The sequence below is a fragment of the Nelumbo lutea genome, chromosome 5, assembly GCF_056320005.1.
Source record: "Nelumbo lutea isolate HS-2025 chromosome 5, American lotus-T2T, whole genome shotgun sequence".
NCBI classification, from domain to species: domain Eukaryota; kingdom Viridiplantae; phylum Streptophyta; class Magnoliopsida; order Proteales; family Nelumbonaceae; genus Nelumbo; species Nelumbo lutea.
Window position 1 is genome coordinate 58,870,038 of NC_142688.1, and position 25,670 is coordinate 58,895,707.

The window sequence follows — 25,670 nt, forward strand, 5'->3', positions numbered from 1 at the left end:
TTAAAACCATTTTCAAAATTAATATATATATATATATATATATTAATTTTGCAAACAAAATTCCAACGATTGAAATCAATTGCCGGCAGTTTGGTTTCCATCAGAGAGAGTGCATTTCCCGATCATTACCCTTGTTCGACAAAGGGGCTGATCCTATCACTATGATCACCCACTCAGGTGAATTCTCATATTGTCCCAACATACCCAGATTTTGATCCCCGCTAAGGATCTCACTAATTAGCATATCAAAGACAGTCTGATCTGATACCTAGTGAAGTATCATAATTGAGTCTAGGGGTCAGGTGTAACTTTCCAGTTTTGCCCATCTGTCTCCAAGGTCCAGGGCAATACTGGAAATCTGGTCCGGTTCAAGGATTCGAATAATCCCATACTGCATGTGCCTTGGGTCTTACCCTGGTGGCCAAGACAGGCCATCCCAACACTTGGTGGCACACCAATGTCAGCCTTGGCAGGATAAATCTCCCCAGACTTATCCAATGGCTGTGAACATTTAAAACTAACACGAGTCTCTATAAGTGTCCAGTTTTAGGGTCTTACACAGAACTATACCAAACAACATGAATCAAACATGCACTTTATTTATTTACACTAAATGTCAAAAGTATCAAATTGGATTGAAGCTAAGGGCATACAAAACTGTCTAACAGGGTTGGCTAGCTACCATGTGCCATTTGAACTCCTTGTGTGTTACTCATCTCTTGGCCGCAGCGAGCTGCACCGCTGGGTCCAGTCATGGTATCTGCAAGCACGCGTCATTGAACCGCTTGATGTAGCCCCTAATGGACTCTCCTTCCCTCTAGACTACTCCGAAGATGCTTTCCTCGGTTCTAGGGCACCGCTTGCTAGTAACAAAGTGTGTGGTGAAGACCTACACGAACTGGGTCCAGCTTCTTATTGACCCGGGGGCCAGGTTCCTGTACCAGGTGCGGGCCACCCCCCTGAAGGTGGTGGTGAAGGCCACGCACATGCACGATTCACTGGCCCTAGCTAGGTGCATTTGGGACTGGGAGGCATCGACGTGGTCGTTGGGGTCGAAGGACCCATCATACTTGTCTAAAGATGGCAGCTTGAAGTCTCTGAGCATGGGGACTGCAAGGAGTACTGATGAGAGGGGGGAAGGAACTAAGAGAATAGGGGCATCTTTTACTTCGTCCGAGCTTGTCTCTTCTTTACCTCTGAGGTTGGGCAATACACGGGTGGTAGTTCGGCAACTTCGTCGGCATCTTCGTTGCTGAGTGGGCCTGGTACTGGCACTGATGGCCTCTATGTTGCCGAGCTCAATGGGCCCAGACTGATGGTAGTCCACCGCTAGGACGCTGAATCGGTTTTCTGTTAGTGGGAGCTCAGACTTGGAGTGCCGAGGTACTGACTTGGCGGCGAGGTTCCCGACCCGCCGGCGAGCTGCGAGGCGGGGGTGATTTTTCTTTCCCCTCGGCCTGGGGATGAGGCCTGGCTCTTGGGGGGGTTCCGAAGTTGGGAGGCTTCTCCTTGGTGATGGCGTCCACCCTGAGGGGAGGGCTTAACCGGCTTTGGAGCAGGGTGCCGAGGTGGAAGTTGTGGTTGGTTCAGAGGCAGTTGGGGGAACTACTGTTGATAGTGATACTGAGAGATGTGGTACAGTACTTGGTGCTGCTGGAGCTGATGCTGCTAGAACCGTTGCATTTGGGTTTGCATTGCCCGCATGCATTGCATCAAGTCATCAAACTGGTTCTAGCTGGTCGCCAGGGGGACAGTAGCTGGTTCGGTAAAGGTTGTTTCGACAGGGAGAGGAAAGGGGACGTTCATGGCGGGAAGGTTTACGGGCGCCACTATTCGTGGCACATTCAGGTTGGGGATCCCATCCACCGAAAGGGGGATGATGAACTGTTCGATGCACACCACAGGGACTTGAAGTTGTTCCCGGTGGTGTTCATCTCCGTGCCATGTCCGGCATTGCTGGAAGAATCCATGAGTGTTGGGTCTTTTTTTTTTAGAAAAAAGGGGTTATGAGAGTTTTAGATGGAGGCTTTTAGAAGCGTTTCCCACAGACGGCGCCAATTGATGGTGCGCAATCCGGCTGGTCCTACCTGTCAACGATCTTGCCTCAGGCTGGAACAGAAGGTGCCTGAAACGGAGGAGAAAGCGAGTAATCTCCGGGGAAGAACCCGGTGAGAATGATCCAAAGCACAAGTTTGTATTTCCTCAAAGGCAAGATAAAACCAGATGGCCCAAAGTTATCACATACCTCGTTCTTGGGGGGAAGAGAGCCTTTTATAACCACTTCGCGCACTCACTCCTAAGCTTCTGTCAGGTCGGGTATGATTACCTCTACGCTTCTGCCAGTTCGGGTGTCATCACCTCTGCTGGGGCAAAACTGCCACTGCTCTCTTTGTCAGAGCCGTCTCTGTAACTGGAGATGGCGGTGGCAGGTGGCGGTGGTAGGTGGTCGTTGAAGTGCGGCTGTCAAGCATCAGATCCCAAGTCAGTCAAGTGCACCACCTCAGGATACGGACTCCTTCGGTGTCAGGTACGGTACGGTTGTTCAGTTCGGCGTCCTGGAGGCGAAGTACTGGATTGGTGTGCGAGGTGAAGTCTTGAGTTCGGATAGAGGTGTGGCCCGAACTGCCATGGGGCGGGCCAGTTCGAGTCGTTGCCCTTTGTGTTCGTAAGGCTCGGGGTCTAAAGTAGAGCTCGGTCTCCTTGTGGGGAGTTCGAACCGCAAGTTCCTCTTTTCGAAACTCGCACCTTGGGCGTACTATTATGCCGAGCTGTTGCCTTTCCACGTGTTGAATAGTTATGAGGTCGGGCCAAATCTTCCTTCATCACTAGTGAACTCTTCCTATTTGCTGCATCCATACTACTGTTATAAATTTACATAGCATATATCATGTTTTAGTCCTACTTATTTTAAGAACCTCTTGTTTTCAAAGATTTTCTCCTCCGTAAACTTAACTTTGCATTTAGTCTTTCATTAATTTCATCAATTGATATAATGTCGTTAGAAAATAACAAACACAATTGTACGTCCTTTTATCTATGATTAATACAATGTATGGATTTTGATATTCTATGATAATGATTCTACTAGATTTCTTATATTTTATGGTAAAAATGTTTGTGGACCTACCTCCATGCTCTTACAATAATGATTACTTTCAACATTAAAATTTATAATCCTATCAGGCTGTCCATAAATCAAAATATTCCATCGACTGGGTTTATGAATCCATTACATCTGCTTGGCGTAGAGATTTTCTTTAAATGCATTACCACATTCTTGAGTATTTCAAGTTACCTTTAAGAAAGAGAACAGAATAACCCAATTGAGTTACCGAGTGGGTATCTTACAAGTTACTCATCGGAGATCAATGGCGTCTGAAAGGAAAGAATCCTGGGCCATTAGAAGCTCAGGCATTCGAATAAAATTGAGTTCCCAGTGTATTTGATCATGTTTTAACTAGCAACTTGATGCATCGAATCTAGGATGATAAAGCTAGAGGGAGAGAAGTAGGGAACATCTTTGCTGGCCTGCATTTTGATATGTTCGTTTTCCAATAGCAAACCTACTAGTATTACTCCACTAGTTTCTACGACCTAACAAGAACTCCAGGGAAAATGTGGGCTGCAGAAAATTAAAATGCATGTCCGGTACGTAGGAATGGGATTTGAAGAAAAAGCAACGCTTTATTATCAGATGGAGAAAATAAGCAATCCAGATCTACCATTTCATGCGGCTGAGAGAACCATCACAGCAGGCACCAAAGCCGAAGGCTAGAGCCTGAAGCAAAATACAATACTGCAACTTGATATGTTTGCTTTTCCTTTCCTCCTATTTACATCTCTAACATGACAATCTGTTAAAACGCACACAGATTCTAAGATACACTGGGATGGAATCGCAGGGCATCATAAAGTTGTAAGGACAGAAAAATGGGTGTTATAAAACTTTCAAATTAGAATCACTTGTAAGCATACAATAAGGCAAGGAAACATCAAAGCTGTTATCACCTCCGATGAATCGCCTACCAGAAAGTCAAGATTTTCAGGCAACGACCACCAGGTGCGCATGGAAATTATCAAAACATGATTGGGTGAATGGGTGAGGGCGTGGTAACGTTGGATGCCAAGAATCTCAAGACCACGCTTGGCCCCATTCATGAAAGCATGCTTTCAATCAACATTATAGAGGATTAGGTGCACAATAGCACAGCTCTTTCATCTTAAATGCGAAGCGACCCACTGACTGGATCCCGACCAGAACTAGCATCCTTGTGTTTTAGGGACAGGTTTGCAAATTGGGAATCCAGGTCTCGGCTGTTGGCACGACGATGAGTAGAAGGTGGCTGCTGCGGTTGCAGTTGCTGTTGCTGATACAAGGTTCGAAGCCTTGCGATCTCCCTCTCCAGCATCTCCTGCTCTACTGAACCATCACCAGAACCAGAAAAGGTCAGTCATTTCCCTAAACAGTAGTTGTAACCTACATCCAGTTAACATCTGCATGAAACTTACCGAATATACTAACCAGTCCTAGAATTTTTTATTGAAAATTTGGAATGACTATACAAGTAGTTGTAACCAGTGTTTTAAGACTCAGACCAGACTAAAAACCAGAATGTTCTACAGGTCCCAGTTTTACTGTTAAACCAGGTGGCTTGCCCATCCAACCCACCAAAACCGTCATTTAACCAGGACCTGGAAAGGCCACCAGTTCCCAATATCCATGGTCCAACCATCTGGTCCAAGGCTGAGACTTAAACACTGGTTGTAACAAATAAGATGTCTATTTCTTTACCATTTCAAGTTCCTATAAATGTTTGCTGTCAAACACAAGAAACAGATCCAATAAAAGAGTACAAATCTAAGCAGTCAGGAAAACATAATACTTACAGTACTTGATGAGTTGTTCCTGTGCCAAACTCTCTAGCCGTTGTTTCAGGGCTTTGTTCTCCATGCTCAGTATAAGATTCTGCCGGTCAAGAAATTCGATCTCAGCTGAAACTTCAGACCCTTCTGCCTATAAATTTAGAATAGAAAGATAATATTGTAAAAACTTGAAGGGTTAGGGTAAATAACTCCATCTGCGTCATATAAAAAAAATTGAAAAAAAAAAAAAACCTATCTGTCTCCACTAACTTCTATTAGGACTTGCCTGTAAAGCTTGGACATTCCTTTCAAGTTCGGCTATGTACTGAAGTTTTCGGACCCGTGACCGTTGAGCAAATTGCCTGGCAATAAATTGCTTCTCAGGTTACAGTACTTTGACATGTACTAGTAGCAAACTTTTCCATACCATAGCACTCTATTTCTTAGCATTCTAGAAGCTTTCAAACTGCAAACTCTAATATTCTATGCTTAAGGTTCTTTACAAAGATCCAACTTGAAAACATGTATAGAAAAGGCCAACTTCTATATTTCTATTACAGAGATCCAACTTGTATCAATTAGGTTTGGAAAAGGGAAAGAACGTATACTATACTTCAAGCTCAGTTTTTAAACATCTCAGAAAAAGCCAAAAGAGATGGGAATAATTACATGGATTTTGTAATATGTAACAGAAAGCAAAAAGTGATCAAATAAGCAATGTATAATCAATAGCAAATCAGATCTTTGTACCAATGTTTTAAAACCCAGACCAGAAGTTGAACCAATTTCCCCTTCGAGTCAACAGGTCAGAAGTTCAGTTTTAACGTCTAGGTCAATGGGTCAACTTGTGATGTCATCTATATTCATATCTATATGTATAATTCTATACTATTAAAAATACTAATGAGCTTGTGGAACTTTTTCTTTTGGAATAAAATTTCCTTATTTTTTAATTTGGTCCCACTCTAATCGTGAGGGCAGAAAATGTAATTTGAACTACTACTTTTAACCTCATTCAATTCCCTCTCATTAAGTTTTATACTCAAGATTATTAACTCCTTTTTTTGGTAAAGCCCTCCCCATTAAATCCTATAAGGTATTTTTGTCTCACTACTATTAAAAATATGAATTATGAATGAGCTTCTTGAACTTTCTTTCTGACTCAAATACACCTACTGGGGGCAAAAATTGTAATTTGAATCATTACTTTTCACCTCATTCAATTCTTCCTCATCAAGTCCTATATTTAAGGTACTACTAACTTCCACGATTACTCATTAAATCCTATATTTAATATAATAGGATTTAAGCACATGCACATTTGCTAGTAACAATAAAAGTGATAAATAAAATAAAATAATAAAAAACACTATATCCCTTTATATGGTCAAACAAGGTCAATGGTTCAACCATGAACCATCCAGGTCACTAGACCATTGACCAAGTCGAGTACATTGTAATATGACAGATTAGAGGTTTGACCCAAACTGGAATTATGAGCAGACACCAAGTCACCAGTCTAACCAGCCAGGTCAGCAATGGGTTGAAAACATTAAGGTTGTGTTTGAGAGTGCTTTTTGGCCTAAAGGGACTTCTTGACAAAAAGTTTGGCTGGTCACCAGCTTTTTTGTTCAAAATAGCTTCTCGCAAACGTGACAAGTCAAATGGAGTTTTTTCTGCTTTTTTCAAATGGACATTTTTTATGTAAAAAAAAAATATATATATATATATATATATATATATATGTTTTGAGCTTTTCACCAAATGATTTATTGACTGGCTTTTGGCTTCCCCAACGTGAAAAGCACAAAAAGCCCATTGGAGAAGCACCCATAAATACGGCCTATCTTGTACTATATTGTAGCTTATGATTTCAGCTTTAGTTCATTAACTTCATTCTAAAAAATATAGCCATTAATTTAACTGTTCAAGTCATTCATATAATGGTTCATAGTAAAAATGCTTCACCATAGAGCATATTCCAGCAATTTAAGTAAACTGGAATGCATAGATATGAGTAAGGGCATGGACATCGACACAGGAACCAGGGCCATGATCTCCATTTCTTAATATCCAAACGCATACAGAAGTACAATGATCACATTTAATATGAAGAAACCATGATTTATGCTTAGTTTTTTCCTCTTCAAACCAAGTACATTATTCACATAATATTTTTCAGTCCAATTTATCAAATATAACATTTAGATAATGAGAATTGTAACTTTTTAAGTGAATTCTAGAAGTGACTGGCCGTCATGCTCTTTGTGGGTCTCCTAGCCTATGCTTGTATCAAAAAATTGTCTGTGGGCAGGCACCAAGCTTGCATTTTATTAGCATGTGTTGATATATAATATATTATAGGGAAATTTATGGTTTGACTCCAATCATAATTTTTTGTTGGCTTCCTGAATGCATTGTCTCAAAACCCCACCTATGCTACAGTACCCTATTATATTGTGATAAATTCCCCCACCTGTCACTGTTCCCAACTGTACAAACTCATAAAAAATTATAAAGTGGAGGAATCAATAAAACCCCTATATTATATGTTACTTCACTTTGTTTCATGGTTTTACTTTTGAAATATAAAAGATCCAAGGATTTTCAGAAGTGAAAAGAAAGAAGGAATGAAGGATAAAAGAGGATTTTTCTTCTCTACAACTATTCTCCCTTCCTTACATTAAACAGAACAGGGGCTCCAGCCCTTGTTCTTTTTCTCTTTTAGTTACATAGTTACACTTATCTTGAAAGATTTATTGGTACAAAACTGCATACTTCCATGTTGCTAATTCGGCATAATATTGCTCTATTATACTACAGTATTTTCTACAAGTACTTGTTATACTATATATCTTTGAAACATTGAAATTTAACATGTTTAACTTCAAATCTCTTTACTACTCAAAAGAATGCTAATCTTTTTTTTATAAGTGTCAGATATGATCATTTGTGATATTTTCAGAGAAAATTAATGATATTAGTAAAGTGCATTGCAACATTTTTAATTAATATGCATGCTCACGGGTGATAAAAGTAAGGAACCAACCTAGAATTTAGTCTCTTCTATTTTATAAAATTCTATTGCCTAGGCGACACCTAGCACCACCTATGCAACTAGGTTACTAAATCCACTGTTGCCTAGAAAATTACCCACAATTTTAGCAACTATAATTGTACATAGGGGTCACTGCACTGAGTTCACTCTCACTAATCCAATCTCTGAGAGAACTAAGTTGTAGTTAGAAGCTATTAGCTGCTGCATTGCCCAGATAGAGATAATCGAAAATGGCTTTCTCTAGATTGCTAGCTTCAGCTCTTGTGCTGGTATTTCCTTTTCAGCTTCTCAGAAGCCAGAGAAATCTTGGTTGGTGGCAAAACTGATGCATGGAAGATCTCATCCTCTGAGTCCGACTCTCTGCACCGATGGGCTGAAGCAGCTCGTCTCCAAATCAACAACATACTGGTTTGGAAGTACAATGCCAACAAGGATTCTGTACTGTGAGTGACAAAGGAGTCTTACTCCAGCTGCAACGTATTGAGCACCATTGCTGAGTGCAAGGATGGCAACAGCAAGATTGCACTGGGCCAATCAGAGCCATTCTATTTCATCAGTGGAGCCAATGGACACTGCAAGAAGGGGCAGAAACTGATTGTGGTTGTGCTTTCTCCAAGAAGTGAGTTCATTAGCTTTTCTCCGGCAGAAATTGAGGGACCCGCTGTGACTCCGACAAGCAGCGCTACAAACTTGAAGGGTGGGCTGTTGGGGATGGTTTTGTTCTGAGAAGTGATAACTGGGTTTGGTGGGAAATTTCAAGTTTCCATCTTCAGGGGATTATTTATTCATTTATTGGTTATTTTTGTCAGGAAATTTTTGGGCATGATTTTGTTATAGTTACTGAGATTATAATGGGATTTCTATAGATTGAATCAAAAAATTGTACACAGGAGTCAGGGCAATGTTTACTCTTCTCCAACAAAGTTTAATTTCATTGTTATCTAATAATTAATACATTTTTAGCTAAAATCCTAATGAAGGGCAATTTGTTGAGAAGGGGGTGAGTTTAGATGAGACAAAGTGTGTCTTTTGTAATGTTTCCGAGGAGTTAACTGATACTGATCACCTACTGCATTTGCACCTTTTCCTCTTTAATCAAGAATAGAATTATGGCCAGATTTGAGGTGAGAAGTTGTCCAAGTTCAATGGAGACTTTCTTAAAGGGTTGGAATTTAGAAGGCTTAACTTAGAGAGGGAAAATCATCTGGACTGTAATTCCAAAAGCAATCTTCTGGGTGATTTGATTTTGGAAAGAAAGGAATGGAAAAATATTCCATAATCAGCATAATTCTTTAGATACAATTCTTCGAATAGTTGGAAATTCATGGTCGACTGTTCATAGAGGATTTAAAGGAAGAAATTATAGTACCTTTTAGGGCTTGAGAGTCTTTTTTGTAAACAGTCAAAGGTTAGTATCTTTGTAAACTATCAAGGTTTTGGATTTTTCTGGGTGTTTTAGGAAGGTTTTGGTTTCCCTTTGTACATCTTCTAGCTGTACATGGTTTTGTTAGTAATATAAATATAGTTATCTTTACTTTGTTTTTTCTCAAAAAATACAATTTAAGATAACCACTCTCCACCTCAAATGAACTTGGCATTAAAAAAATGCTTGAGAGAGGGAGATCACAATACAGATTTTTTCCATAGGTCAACAAATGCCAAGGCCTAATCAAACTTGACTACAAGAATCAGAACCAATAACAAATTAACAATATTGTGGAAGATCCAGATGCTAGAAAAGAAAAATAAATAATGTAGTGGACTTTTACAAAAACCTATACAAAGACAAATATGCAAAAAAAGATCCACACTCGATGGGTTGCAATTGTCCAAGATTTCTGATAGCCAACAAGCTCTCCTTGAGGCAACCTTTACAGAGGAAGGGGTCTAGGAGGAGGCTATAAAGAGTCTTGATGTAGATAAACTTGGCTATAATGGTTTCAACATAAATTTTTTTACAGCTTCTGGGATATTATCAAAGCTGATTTGCTTCATGCACCAATAAACTTCCACAATAATGGCTCCTTTAAAGATGTTTGAATAATACTTTCATAGCTCTAGTCCCAAAGAAAGGCAGGGCAGAGGACATCAAAGATTTTAGGACCATCAGCCTCATGGGCAATACCTATAAGATCCTACCCAAGGTTCTTGCTACCAGGCTCAGATGTCTTTTTCCCAGTGTTTTAAAAGAGCAAGACACAAAAAAAGTGCAATGGCCAATTTGCGCCTGAGGCGCAAGGCGAGGCGTGCACCTTTTTGAAGCAAGGTGCAAAAGTACCAAAAAAATGCTAACAAATTTAAAAAAAAAATGTCAGAGAATTCAAACAAAATGCAAAAACAAAAAAAAAGCATAATATCAATAAAAAATATGAACTTAAATTTAAAAATAAATGTTTTAAAAAACCTATTATCTAAAATTAAAATACATAAACATAACATGTAAAGCGTATTCAAATGAAATTTTAAAAATTAAATCAAACATATAAAGATTTTTTTATGAATAACATATAAAGCATTTTCAAGCATGTAAAACCCACAATCTCTTTTTTCCACAATTGCATTACTTCAAGTAGCTAATGTGATGTAAAACATTTCGCATTCTTGATTCTAGGAGTCACCTTTATACCAAGCCCCTTGAGGCAAGCCTGAACAAGTCCATGTTAGGGTCTTAAACCAAAGCTCCGATAACCCCCTATTTGCTAATGTTGTCCATTCATTCATCCTATTAAAATATCTTCGTAAAAGGCAATTAAAATTATAAAATCCTTTTTTTGTGAGAATTAAGAATTTAAGACCCTAACATGGACTTGTTCGGGCTTGCCTTGAGCGGTGTGGTCGAGGGTCCGGGGGCGGAGCCCCTAGCCCAGCCACTAGGTTCAAAAAATAAAACAAAAAAGAACAAAATTTTGAAAAAGCACACGCCTAGGCTGAGGTGCAAGGCGCATCAGACGCACCAGGCATGTGCCTTTTGAAAGGGCTGCGCCTAGGACCTGGGCAAAGTGCGTACCCTAAAATGCACCTCACCTGTGCATCTAGGCAAGGGGTTTTGGGCAAACAACTTCTTGATGGCATCCTAGTGGATTAGTTGTGGGTTCTTTGTAAGCTGGATTTCGAGAAGGCATTCGATCATGGTATCTGGAATTTTCTTAAAGCATCTTTTTGAGAAAATGATTTTGGCAGTAAATGGAGAAGCTGGATTAAGACTGATGTTTCTACCCCAACTTTTGCTATTCTTATAAATGGGGCTCTAAGGAGCTACTTCAAGAATTCCAAAGTCTAAGGCAGGAGACCCCCCTACTGCCTTTTTTTGTTTATGTGGAGAAACAGTCCAGTAGATTATTGTGGTCCTTACCTTATTAGGTTCTGTTTTATTAGTGTTATCACTACTGTTTTGGTTTTTTTTAGTTGATGTTATTACCTGTTATATATTGTTTTGGGCGACGGGTATTTATGTCAATGTAGTTCTCTTTTTAATAGAAGCATATAAATAACAAAGGGGTGGTAAAATCAAATTAGAACTGCTCCCTTCTTTTCTCATTCTTCATCTCTTCTCTTCCTCTCTTCTTTATTCTGTTACTTTCTTTTCTTTCTTTATTTTCTTGCAGAACTTGTACCAGAGCACTAGCCGACTGTGAACACCACCAGCCATCTTGGTACCAGAGCAAGGTTAAGGCTTGCTAGGGTTCCCATGTAGTCTTGTTCCAGCCGGCTACATGAGGATAATCTAGGGTGGATTTTTCAGTCAGATTTGCCTGATTCTTGGAGGTTTGTTGGAGGAATTTGTGCTGCCCAAGATATGCAGTCTTAGAGATCACCAATAACCAGGAAGGATCGGAGTTCTTTGGATCGGAATAAGGTGTAGAGGTTAAAGCTTCAATTGGTACTGACGCCTAGGGTTCTCTGAGTAGAAAACAATTCTTTTTTGAGATCGACAACTTGAAGAAGATTGGGCTCTTCTGGAAGAAGTGGCTGAATTCTTTTTTATTATCTCTAGGGCTGGTTCTAGGTTGTTTTACTGAGAACTGATCAGTTCTAGAGCTCTAGGTATTTCAGAACTGTTTTTTGTGTTGGATTGCTATACATGCTGTACTTCAGCCTCTTTCTTGAATATCTGAGAGCCCTTGGTGGTCTGCTTAGCATGGAGACAGTTGGGAAGGAACCAAAAACACTTGGGAAGGATCTATGGGGCTTGGAAGTATATCAGACAACACTTTTCAGATTAATACTGTTAAATTTGATGGCACAAATTACCTAGAATGGGCCCAATCGACCATGATGGCTATTTGAGAAAGGGGAAGCTTGGATATGTAACTAGAGACACAAAGCAACCAACAAAGGAAAACCCAACTTATGCTAAACGGGTTCAGGAAAACCAGCTAGTGATGACTTGACTGTGCAAGTCTATGCAGCCTCACATCAATAGAAATTACTAATGGGTGAAAACTGCGAAGGAAATCTGGGAGAATATGAAGGAAACCTACTCCCAGCCCCTAAATGTTGCTAGGGACTATGATCTGAAAAGTGGAGTGAATAACCCTAAACCCGGGGAGAAACCTGTATCTGTTTACTTCTCCACCTTGAAATCTCTGTAGCATGAGATTGATCACTTGGAAACCATTGAATGGAAAAGCCAAAATGATGCAACAACATATAAGAAGTTGGTTGAAACAAATAGGATGTTTGAATTTCTTATTGGACTGAATTTAGAATATGATATTATGAGGCAACAATTACTTGCTAGGGTCAACGTCACTCTGTCTCAGGCTTATTCACTAGTACACGGTGAAAAGAGTAGAAGGAATGTTATGCTACAAATCCCACCCATGGAATCAACCTTGACAGCAATGAAACCAAAGCCTATTGGTAACAAGGGAAATAAAAAGGGAAGACAAGAGGGAGATAGTTTGTGATTATTGTAAGAAGTCAACGCACACTAGAGTCACATGTTGGAAGTTGTATTCCCATCTTATTCCAGCAAGACTCAAGAATAAGAAGGGGAATGCCAATGCAGCTATTACTACTGATTGTGCATCTTCTTCTACTACAAAATCCACATCCTTAGATGTCTTAGCTGCAGCCAAAGCTGTCGTAACTCAATTAGAGTGTGAAGTTGGAGCCTCAGGATCATCTTAGTAATCAACTACTGAATCTACTACTACTGACTACTCCAACTTCAGCTTTTGCTCACTCAGGTACAAGAGATACTGCCTATCATGCTTCATCCACAAGTAATACTAGTCTTTTTTGGGTTGTTGATTCTGGTGCTTCTGATCATATAACTAGTTTATCTTCTATGTTTACTTCCTACTTCTTATTTTCTGGCAGAGACAAGGTTTCTTTTGTTGATGGCTCCCCTGTACCTATTTCTTACAAGGGAGATCAGTGTGTCTAATGCCATTTCCTTGTCCTCTAGCCTACATGTCCCCAAACCTAGCACTTATCTGGTTTCAAGGAGAAGCATTACTAAAAATCAGAACCGCTCAATAACTTTTCTCCTCGACCATTGTGTCTTCCAATTCCAGGATCTGGTGACAAGGTGATTGAGAGTGGATGTGAAACAAATGGAATCTACTTGTGTAGGTAGGGTAAAGGCTAGGTTGGGGAAGTGGTCTCTTTGAAAGACAGAGAAAGACCAAGGGTTAGAGGGGATTGGTTCTCCGGCTAGGGTCTCGAGCTCGGGTGGTAGAGCCTAGGAGTTGATAGCAAAGGTACTTGGTTGTTGAATGACTTTCAATACGAGGATCTCTATTTAGGGAGATCCTGAGATCCTAAAAGGTAGGAGATAAAGGTGCTCGTCTCCTATTCGGAAGGGGATATTGTGCTTGTTGTCAATCATTAAGTGCACCACTAGATTTTCACCACATGTCTCATGGGGATCTTTATGAGGATCGGCTTTCCTTTCACTTAGGAGCCCTCATTACTCATGTGTGCTACTACCTCTTGCGTGCCTTAATTGACATGGCACTAGTGATGTCACCTTCTGGCGGGTGACGTCTTGTTAGCCTTACGTGGCACCCCACCACGTTTGTCCCCTCAACGTTGCGCACATAGGTGGCATCTGAACACGGTTCCTTAGCGGGCCATGGCATCGCGGCGATTGAGGGTTTATCGCAGGTCTAAGTGTGTGCAGATCTCATCGCAGGTTCAGCCTAGGTTTGCCTTGGCTCGGGCTACAAGTTGGCTCATCAAGAGCATGCGATGAACCTAGTGATTTAAAATTTTGCTCTTCTTGCTGTTTTTTGAGTCTAACGACTGGGTGGGGGGCTCCGCCCCTGGACCCCCGACCACGCATCTCGAGGCAAATCCTAACATAGACTTGTTTGGGCTTGCCTCGAGGGGTGTGCTACAAAGGCGACTCATAGAATCAAGAATGCAATATGTTTTACATCACATTAACTACTTGATGCAATGCAATTAAGGAAAAAAAGAGATTACGGGTTTTACATGCTTGAAAATGCTTTATATGTTTGCTTTTATTTTTAAATTTTCATTTAAATACAGTTTACATGTTGTGTTTATGTATTTTAGTTTTAGATAATAGGTTTTTTAAATCATTTATTTTAAAATTTAAGTTTATATTTTTATTAACATCTTTTTGGAATTTTTTGACTTTTTTTATTTTTTTGCTTTTTTTTGTAATTCTACGCTTTTCTTAAAAAGGCGCACACCTTGCCTTGCACCTTGCACCTCAGGCACAAATTGGCCCTTATGCTTTTAAAACACTGGATGAACCGTGGGTTTATTGCGGTTCTACAATGCGCGCTATGGGTTCATCACAGGCCTGTGGTGCACCGCGGGTTCATCACAAAGGGACAATTGACTGCAGGCTGATCATAGGCATCCATGTGGTATCAATATAGTGTTTAATGTGCTCTAAGGGACTAAATGAGCAGTATATACCTACAACTTGCTTGAGATCCACTTGAGAGGAGGAAAGAGATTGGGAGTTCTTTTGTGTCTCAACCTGTGAGTCAAATTATGCTTTGGCATAATCGATTGGGTCACTTATCTTTTGGGTCTTTGAAGAGTCTTTTTCCTACCTTGAGTCGATCCAAACAGTTTAAGGTGTGAGAGTTGTGGACTTGCAAAGCATTATAGATCAATGGAGAGTACAGATATTTCCTACTATTTGGGGACTTGCAATGCATTATGTTTAGGGACCATATCACATTACTACAATGGAGGGTACAGATATTTCCTACTATTTGTGGATGACTGTTCTCGTTTTTCCTTGGGTTAAACGAGGTACTTACTCTTAACCCGTGCATTCCACCATATCGTCTACAAATTTTCTCCTTTTTTAATTTTTTTTATTTTTTTAATACATGTTTTTTGGTCTCTGATGAATGGGAAGATCATTCTTGGCCACATCAGATGGCTTTCCAAGAGCCATGTTTAATCCACGTAATTAAGTCAGTTTTGGTAGATTTTCCCACCCCCACAAAATGATTGTCCACTTGGAATCAAACACGATTCTAAGTCGTGGTTTACTCCAAAACATGATTCTCGGAATCAAACTTCTTCCCTCCATTATCTTCTTTCTACAACCAAGTTTAAACATTTCAACTGAATCCAATCACTCTGCTACAACACAATAGATCAATTGCAAAGAGGAGCGAAGCATCGATCTTTGGCTTCTTCAACATTGCAATATCTCGGATATGTTCTCCAAACTGAATCCAATCACTTCGATCACCATAGGCTTTGTACGCTATAGGCTCTATGTTTGACAACCATTGAACATTGTAGCTAAAGGCTTTGTGTTTCTTTGACATTAGAACTTCCACTCTTTGTGTATGAGGTTTGAACTTCAATGAAGGGAAAAGAAAAAGGCAATTGGAGAGTCTCCAGTTGTCCAACATACCATTTTGAAGCCAAAAAAGGTAGTTGTAGGTTCTGTGTTTCTTTAGCATTAGAACTTTTATTGTATAAGGTTTAAACTTCAAAATGAAGACAAGAAAGGTAGTTGGACAGTCTCCAATTGTCCATTTTGGTTATGATCTTCAAACTTCACAATGAAGGCAAAAAAGGTAGTGGGAGAGCCTCCAGTTATTCTTTATTCTTAAATGAACTAAATCTTAAGTGACATTGGCACAAGAATAGAGACTATAGAGTTAACCAATCCATAAAGTCCAATAGTCCATAAAACTACTGCCATGTTAATCTAATAGTCTAATATTAATCTATAATCGATTAGGTCAGGAAATTTTTGGTTTGCAAACTTATAAACTAAAACTGACCCAGGCAGTCAAGTTTGTGTATTTTACTGAACCAAAACCAACCAACAGCCTTTGGAAACAAACCATATTGGGTCAAGTTGGGCCAGTTTGGTTGGTTTGGTTCTCTTTGTGAACAGCCCTAGCTTGAGGAATCCAAGAGCCCAAGTATTGAAGGAGTACTTAGAGACTGCAATGGGTGCATAATTGCAATATACTTTGGAGTTTGGAGCCATAGGAGTGGATGACTCTACAAGGGCTGAACTAACAGAAAATCAGCAAAACTCTAAGATTTGATACCAAGAAGAACACTCAAATATGATAATCTAATAGTGGAAGGACTCAAAAGTAGTGTTTGGATGGTTGTAAAACAATACCCCAGAGCTTTGGCAATACTGACATATGATAAGAGAAGGCACTTGACTAGGCAATCAAGAACAAGCTTCTTATGGGTTCAACAAATAGCAAACAGGTTAACTAATGAGCTAGCCACCAAGGAGCACAAAGGGAGAAGCTGTTTTGGGTAAATATTCAACCTTGTCATGTACAAGACATAACCAAACATGGAGAAGCCGAACTGATGTAAAGAGGGGGACAACAGGGTGGGCAGCAGGGGTTAGCCTACATTCCATGAGGTACTAGGCACACATTCTTGTACATCATTTTTTATAATCAATAAAATTTTATTGTTATCCATCATAAAGATTACTATATATTAATACTAATAAGTAGCAATCAAAGAAATGGAATTTTTCTGTTTTCTTGGGAATTGGGGACACTAGGTTTAACTCGCAAAAATCCTGGTTGCAGTAGGTTTATTTAACTTCCACTATAATTCAGACACCACTTGCAATAATGTAAAACCTGTGAACACTTTCACTAATCCAATGTGTTTAGTTTATTTTTACACCAAAAAATCAATCCAATATATAGGATCGATTCATTTTTTGAACAGTCAAAAAATAAGAATTGTATCCTTTGGAAAACAATCTGATTATTTAATTGTTAGAGGAATCCAATTAAGCTGTCTTTTGGTCTAGAAAATCCCCTAATTGGGTCTACAATATCTTTTTTTTATCAGCAACACAAAATGATTCATTAGATCATCAGAATGTGTACAACAAGAAGTTGTGGGTAGACATAAAGTCCACCTAAGCCCCACTAATTACAATACAGACCCAAGCTTAACCCAACAAAGAAATTCATTAGTTACAAACAAGCCCCAAAAGGACCCAAGGGATATCCCACTAGCTACAACATAGCCCAGAACATAGATTGCCTTTGGACTCCTTGCTTAGCAAGACCATCAGCTATGCTATTAGCTGACCTCCTAATCCATCTATTGTGAATTCCAGTATCTTTATAAGCCTGCTTAAAGCGCCTGAACTCATTTCTTAATCTCCAGATTGCTCCTTCCTCTTTTTTCAGCCAGTTTACAACAACTTTTGAGTCCCCTTCAATAATCAACCTGTTAATCCCCAACTCTTCAGCTTTCTCAACACCAAACACCGATGCCTTCAATTCTGAATTCTCCACATTACCATGCTGGGTTGGGCCTGAGAGCATGGAAATGATATTTACATTCTCCTCGCTTATTACCCCATCAATGCCCGATGGACAAGGGTTTCCCAAGCAGCTCCCATCAAAGTTTAGTTTCTTCCACCCAACATCCGGAGGGGACAAAAATTCAGTTACAATAGGTCTTCTAGAAGCTATATTTGCAATTGTTCCCCATGATCTGAAGAAATCTTCTGTCTTAAAATCTGCAAATATTTTCAAAGTTTTCACCCAATGTGCCACCCTTATAGTTATCACTTCAATCATAGCATCTCTACCTCTTTCTTTATCACCAAATATCCTCAGATTTCTTTCCTCCCAGATTGTCCAGACCACTACTGCTCTAGTGCATTTTTCCATCACTTTTCCTCTCCTTTTAGAGCACCTGAAAATGTTGGAGCTAAAAAGATCTTCTAGATTAGCAAGAGGATTCCAGCTGCAACCAAACAAAGAGGAAACCCACTCCCATATAGAATTAGCAAAAGGGCAGGAGATAAAGAGGTGGAGAGAAGTCTCACCATTCAGCTTACATAAGGAGCACCAGTTTGGGGACAGGCACCACTTTGGTCTTTTTCTCTGAAGCAAGTCACAACTCACAAGTGTTGATGGAACCATGGAATACTTCCCAACAGAAAGTACTGAATTTAGGAGGAATGGGCTGAAACCAAATCTCCTTAACAAGGAAGGAGAGGAGGCGGTGGCAACAAGCGAGTTCAAGAAAGATTTACAAGAAAAAGAACCTGACTGATTGAGGGCCCAGACTCTAGAATCTGAAACACTATCCCCCAAAACTACTGAATTCAACAGGTTAACAAGGTAGAGAAACTAGAGATTTCAGATTCTCTTAGATTTCTAATAAAACCCAAATTCCAACTCAAGTTTGAAGAGGAAGAAGAAGAGATGATAAAATCACTAATAGGTTTACCCTTGAGTCTGGAGAGAGCAGAGACGAAGGGAAAACCTCTGACAAGGGGAGTCCCCAACCCAGATTTCCTCCCAGAATCTGGTTTTCTGACCCAAAGCCAAATCATACCTTATAATGGGAAGAAACAAAAGAAGAATGTCGTGGATGGCCTTCCAAGGTACAATCAAGCAATCAACCATTGTTTGATTGCCCATGGATACCTGAAATAACTCTAGTCCACAATTTCTCATTTTCTTTGGGGAACCTCCAAAGCCAATTACTCAACAGAGCCACATTCTTCAGTTTTACATTTCCAATTCCCAAACCTCCTCCTTTCAAATGCTTCACCTTCTCCCACCTAATCAAATGGTTATTTTTCCCTTCCCAAGCTCCCACAAAAAAAAAAAAAATCCCTCATAATTTTCTCGATTCTTCTTATCACAGCTTGGGGCATTCTAAAGACCAACATTGTAGTAGATTAGAAGATTTGCCAAGGTGGACTTGATCAAAGTAATTCTCCCTCCCAAAGAGATACAATTCCTCTTCCAACTTGTCAATCTTTTTTCAAACCTTTCAACTACTAGGTTCCAAAAACTGACTGATCGAAGGTTTCTACCAAGGGTCATAACACAGGCCAATCTCCAGTCTCACACCCCAACAATGCAGCCAAATCTCTCAACTCACTCTCTTCCAAAGTGATGCCAACCACTAGAAAGACCAGTTAATTCTCAAGTTGGAGATCCTTTCAAACAAGTTCACAACTAATTTTAGGTTTTCCACATCTTCACTGCTCTCCCCTTCACAGAAAATCAATGTATCATCTGCAAACCACAAATGTGAGACCAAAACTCTATCTCTCCCAACTGACCAACCTTTGATCAATTGCGTAGAGTTAGCCTTTGAAATCAGTTTACTCAATACCTCAGCTACCAAAGTAAGAAGAAAGGGAGAGAGTGGGTCTCCTTGTCTAAAGCCTCTAGTCCCTTCAATGAAATCAACTGCAGTGCCATTCACTAGAACAAAATAGTGACTTGTTTGCAAGCATCCTTTGATCCACTTACACCATAAGTCCCTAAAGCCACACCTCATTATAGTGATCAAAAAATCCCAGTCCACAAGGTCATAGGCTTTTTCCAAGTCCAACTCGATTGCCACTCCCTTCCTCTTTAACCTTTTTTGAGCCTCCGCACACTCACTTGCAATTAGAATTTGACCAATAATTTGTCTATCTAGGATGAAGGCCCCTTGGTGCTGGGAAATGAGAGGGGAGCACCGTTTTAAGCCTCAGAGAAAGGACCTTGGCAATTACCTAATAAATGTTGGTTACTAAGCTTATAGGTCTGAAGTCTCCTGGCTGAGTGGCACCTTGCTTCCTTGGGATCAAAGCTAAGAAAGTTGAGTTCATCCCTGGATTGATTACTCCCCTTCTATAGAATTCCCTGAAACTTGAGTTCATCCCTGGGTCTTAAATTCTTCACATGCTAATAAGGTACATTCCAGCTTACATTAATGCCCTATCGTAATTGTACCTGTTCTTGAAGATATGGTGGCAGGTAGTTCCACCAAATTTAGTTTCTCCAACCCAAGTCAAGCCTGTTAAGTGCTTTAGCATGAAGGGGTTGTATACCTAAACCTTTTACTTACATGCAGAAGCATCTTGAAACATAATAGGAGATTTTTTCTGGTCATATGATATTTATGCATATTACTTTAAAGGGTTATTAGACCCACATTCTCATCCAGTTTTGTCCTTCTATAAAATAAATAAAAGTGTACAAAAGACATGAGCCCTCATGAACATTCAATCTTTGTTGCTTATCAAAATTAAAAAAAAAAAAAGCATTCAATCTTTGTTTCTTTATATATCTTTGCTTTCAGTTCATTTTGGTAATTTGGCTACATTATCCTGATTTTTATGCATTAAATGCCCATAATAGACAAATAACATAATTAAAGGAAAAAAATTCTAGCAGTGCAAAAGACCAGACATTTCAAAAGTATAGTTTCCATGCCCATGCATGATGAGAATAGTAAAAGCAACTCATAAAATTGAACCATCAACGAGAGCATAAACTTCTCAGTAATTCAGGTATTAGTTGGAATCAAAAGCCCCAAAAAATGCTACAAGCGTACAACTCTACATAAAATGGGAGGTAATTTTAAACAACAATCACAATGTAGAAAATGGAAAAAAATTTAAAAAGAAAAGTAAGAAGGCTTACTGTTTAGCACGTTTTGGATCTGTTTCTGATGCAGAATGCTTAGTGTAAGAAACATCCCTTCTTTCAGAAGAGATTCTTAGATCCGGTGGACCAGACTCCTCCTGATCTTGCTTTTCAGTGGCCGTAGATGGGACACCATCTGGTTCCTGTGGAGCACACAAAGATCCTGCATTTTGAAGTCTAACATTATCCCTTGCAGATGGAAAGCTACTAGGGTGAGTCATAGGATTCAAGGATGATTCCCATGCCCTGTTCTGCTGTCTTCCAAAAGAATTTGGCTCCATATAGAAAGAAGCATGTCGCATATCTTTGTAACGATCAAAATCTTGAGATCCCCATGAAGGTATGGCATTAACATTTTTAAATTTGTATTCTTGAACTAAATTTTCTATGTTAGAAGCATCAGTTACATCCAAGTATGCAAAAGAGTCACTTGATGAGCGTCGATGACCTCCTCTCCGCACAGGTGTCTCTGGTTCATTAAGGAGTTCCTCAAGCCATGAAGGTTGTTCCTCTATGAGAAGGCTCTCAGATGAAGTTCGTTGGTGGAGTTTATGCCCCTCTCTTGGCTTTGGAATACCTTTTGATCCCATTGCAGGAGAAGAGACATAATCAGCGTAGGTTGGAGAAATGCTGGGAAAGGGACTTTTGGGGGGTAGTAATGACTGTTTCCCCGTGTTTGTTAAACTTCTTAAATTTGGAGCTTTAGAATTTGCCATAGCATAAATACACCAGTGCCTGTACAAAAGAGAAGTGTGAAATGATGGAAAGACCAAGAATTATAAAGTAAAATGGTGTCAAAGTTCTTCATGCACTTAATAATTCAAACACTCAACAAGGCAAGGCACAAACATATGTGGATTCTAGCCAAGTGCTTCAAGCACTCAACAATTCAAGCATGGCAAGCTCTCGATGTGTTTGCCTATCTTCTAACTGCATTAACTCAGTAGATAGTATGATATTAGATGTATTACATCCCTAATCCTAAGAGGTTAGGACCTCTACGGAGAGACAAAGGGCTTGTAGGCCCCAATGCAAATTTTTTGCCCATATATGTAAGGGAGATGGTTTTGTGATTTTGGTTGCAGTTAATTCTATGTTAAGGTCAGGGATCAGAGATCTATTGTACTTTTGTTGCTTCTTTAGTGGAAATTTTGCTATCTGAGATCTTATCTACAATAACTAGGACTTCTGGAATTTAAAAGGTCTTTTATTTTGTTTTTTAAAGCCAGTGGATCAATGCTAGTCCAATCACCAGTAAAAGGTAATTTATAAGTTAATAAGCAATAACAAAGGTGTAAAACACACAAGGATGTATGAAAAATAAGCAAAAGGGCAAAGTTATAAAAGGCATGTGCCTGGATTGCCTTGAAGCCCAGAAATCCTGGGTTCAAGCAAGGTGCATGCCTTAAAATGTGCATAGTCTATTTATTAATATGGTGATACTTGCTCAAAAGAAACAAAAATACCACTAAGAGGAAAAAAATTAAGTAGGACTCATCCAACAGAGAACAGGAGATCTGAATAGGGTTAATTTTGGATCTTGGATGTTCCAGACTCTTCTAAAAAAATGCACCAGGATTCCAGTGGAAGATGATGGAACAATGAAATCATGAAGCCAAGAAAGGCTTGGAGCAGAAGCAGAGTAGCAAGGCATGACATCCTTAGCTAGGATAGGCATGCAAAACAGTCACAAATTGAATAATGAAAAGATCCAATACAATAAGAACATTATTCAGACGTATATTGATACCATAGCCCTAAACTAATTATCCAAAAGGAGAAATGTTCCATGGGTGCATACTTCTTTTATCATCAATGACAAAAACTTTAATTTATAAAGTAATCACAAAATATTCTAGACTTGCAATGTAGGAGACAGAAACAAAACCAGCCACAATCTGACTATAACCAAATACAACTTAAACAACTAACTCACTACAGCATCAGCCCCAGGCCTGGTGGCCCTACAATAATTCAGGTATACATAAGTATACTTAAAATTGTTTGGTTGGTAACTCCTGTCACCACTTATAAATTCCTAAACGTTGGCATTCACTAGTAATAACACTTCCATTTTAATGAGTTATACAGTAATAGCTACTTAGCTAACAAATCTTCCAATATGCAACTACATCAGACCAAAATTACTTAGTAGCATTGCAATTTCAGAGGGAAATTCCTGTTTCATCTAGGATATTTTTCTCATGAGACCATTCCATTCCTCTGCTAAAGGAAAGGGAAGGAAATGAACAATACAACAATCTAGACCTATAAACATACTACATCATTAAAGTAGAAACAATGTAGTGCAATTTGCAATAAAACACTAAATGAGCGAAAGAAGGAAAAATAGAAACCCAAAGAAGCAACACGATGATAATGCAATTGAAGCCGATCGAAAACTCATCGAGAAACGCAGTGAAGCGGAAAGATTAAAAACAACGTCATCAAAAACTATCTAAAACGCAGGTAACAAAATCAAGAGATTTTAGGGGTGAAAAGAAACAGAAGAAAGGGATTTTTGTTTAGAATCTTGAACAAGTAAAATAATCAAAAACATAAAAGTGACGATAAGAAAAAGAAAGATAAATTCAAAGGAAAAAAGGAAATAAAAGTTCTTTTTCGAAGAAATTAATCGAACCCCGAATCAACAAAAAAACTAAGAAAAAAGTCACATTTGGAAGCAAAGACAAGAACAAGATCAAACCCAATATTTTCGAGCTCTAGAAGTAGAAATACAAAGATCAACAGATCAAACAACAATCAAAAACAAATAAAATGTGCATTCCCGGCAGAGCCTGCAACTTCGTACCTTGATCTTCTTCCCTTCTCCTTTCGTCTGAAACGAAACCCTAAATCAAAATTTTCGAAAAAAAAAACGCTAGAAAACAGGAAAAATTCTAGGGTTCTTCAAGAGAGATAGAGAGAGAGAGGTGTTGGTGGACAGATTGGGATGGAAAGGTATGAGCCAATGGCATTTAATGCGAAATTGTCAAAATATTATCCAAGTTATCGTGTCGAGCGATCGTTTCACAATTTATCGGCACCAAATTATCGTTCCAATTTATATTTTTCGCGACATTTTGGACCTTTTTATAATTTCTTATTAGCTGTAAGATGTTGCTGGAAACACCTCTAATTCTGCTCTGAACACAGAAATATCATGCCAGCTAATTATGTTAATCATACCTGCTCGCGAACCTTTAAACGGGTCGGATTAATTTTCTACCCGATTAATGACTCCAACCTACCAGCTTTGAATTCGATTAAATATTCGAATATTCGATTTCATTTAAATTTGACTAATTAATTATTTTAGGTAATTAATAGATATATAAAATAAATATTTTATTTATATAAAGTATATAAATATATAAATTATTTATATAATTTAATTATTATATATAAATTATATAAAACATTTCAAAATTTTATATATTATATATAAAAATTAAATAATCGATTAAATTCAGATACTTATCCAATCGAATCAGATTATATCCGAATTTGAATCGGATTAGTTATTTGGTATGAATAGGATATTCGTATTCGACCGGTTAGATATTCGAATTATCTGAATTTAATTCGATTATGTTGAATCTCGAATTCGAAATCAGATTTTTGAATACCATTAACACCCCTAAGGCTAGTGCCTTTTTCTTTGGGTCTATTTTCAATCTCTACTTCTACTATCTTAAAAAATCAAAATTTTATAGACATCGTGTTTTTTTTTAATACCTCTTATTTTTCAAACCTGACAATATTCTTTTTATATGTATCCAAAATTCCCTTTCATTATTTAGTAACACATTCTTACTATATAAAACTTTATAAATAATAATAATATTAAAATATTATGAAATACTAATAGTTTTTATTCTTTAATTATTTTATAATTTTATTTTTATTAATAATTTAATTATTAAATGACAAATTATTATTTTTATTGTTATTTATGTCATATTTTTATTATTTTTAATTATTTAATTATTTTATATTTTTATTTTTACTTTGTTATTTACTTATTGAATATTTTTATTACTTTATTATTATTAGTATTAGTGTTATTATTTTCAATTATTATTTTAATTATTTTTCTTATTTAAATATTTATTGTTATTTACTATTTTATTATAATTAATTATTATTCTTATGATTTTATTATTTATGTTATTATTTATTTAATGATTTTTATTATTTTTAATTGTTTAATTGTATTATTATATTGTATATTATTTATTTAATGATTTTTATTATTATATTGTATACTTAATTTAATTGTTTAATATTATTAATACTTTTAATATTTTTATTGTTTTATTAGTTTTATTATTATTTGTTTACTTATTATAATATTATGTGGTTATTTAATAATTTTATTTAAATATGTAATTATTTAATTCATTATATTTATTATTCTATATTTAATTATAATTATTTTATTATTTTTTGTTTTTAACATAACTTTTTTCTAAAAATGATTAATATCAGTTTATTAATGTTAATTATAATTAATGTAAATATTCCTTATCATTATCAACAATGGGGGCAAAATTGTAAGCTAACCATATTCAACATTCAACATTTAGAGCTTTGCATTCAAATATCATATAGAGCAAAAATAAATAAATAAATAAATAACACCAATTCAAAGGGGGGGCCTTGGTGCAATGGTTGGGTTTCTCCATTGCAGTCAAGGTACTAGGGTTAAAATCTTAGAAACAACCATTAGTATGTCCAAAGGTAAGGTTTGTGTACGTTTGTCCCTCCCCTAGACCTCACATTGGTGGGAGGCTTGTGCATTGGATTACCCTTTTTCTCAAAGTACTTTTTTGCTTTTCAAACAT

At 38.0% G+C, this 25,670-nt stretch overlaps 1 protein-coding gene and 1 pseudogene across 1 annotated transcript; one reads left to right on the plus strand and one right to left on the minus strand.

Moving 5' to 3' along the window:
• Positions 1–3,664: 3,664 nt before the first annotated feature.
• LOC148852620 (uncharacterized protein At4g06598-like) lies at positions 3,665–23,834 on the minus strand. Its single transcript, XM_088946134.1, has 5 exons — positions 23,636–23,834; positions 20,821–21,558; positions 5,146–5,225; positions 4,888–5,010; positions 3,665–4,420 (listed from the first exon to the last, which is right to left on the minus strand). Exons 2-5 carry the CDS (start codon positions 21,537–21,539, stop codon positions 4,221–4,223), a joined length of 1,122 nt encoding a protein of 373 aa, XP_088802260.1. The 5' UTR covers positions 21,540–21,558; positions 23,636–23,834; the 3' UTR covers positions 3,665–4,220.
• On the plus strand, positions 8,152–8,647 carry LOC148852621 (early nodulin-like protein 14 pseudogene; annotated as a pseudogene).
• Positions 23,835–25,670: the final 1,836 nt, after the last annotated feature.

Coding starts and splice junctions, on each gene's coding strand:
- LOC148852620 (XM_088946134.1), bottom strand. CDS start 21,539: ATGGCAAATTCTAAAGCTCCAAATTTAAGAAGTTTAACAAACACGGGG. Junction 5,226..20,820: donor GATCCAAAACGTGCTAAACA/GTAAGCCTTCTT, acceptor ATTTATTGCCAG/GCAATTTGCTCAACGGTCAC. Junction 5,011..5,145: donor TGTCCAAGCTTTACAGGCAA/GTCCTAATAGAA, acceptor ATTTATAGGCAG/AAGGGTCTGAAGTTTCAGCT.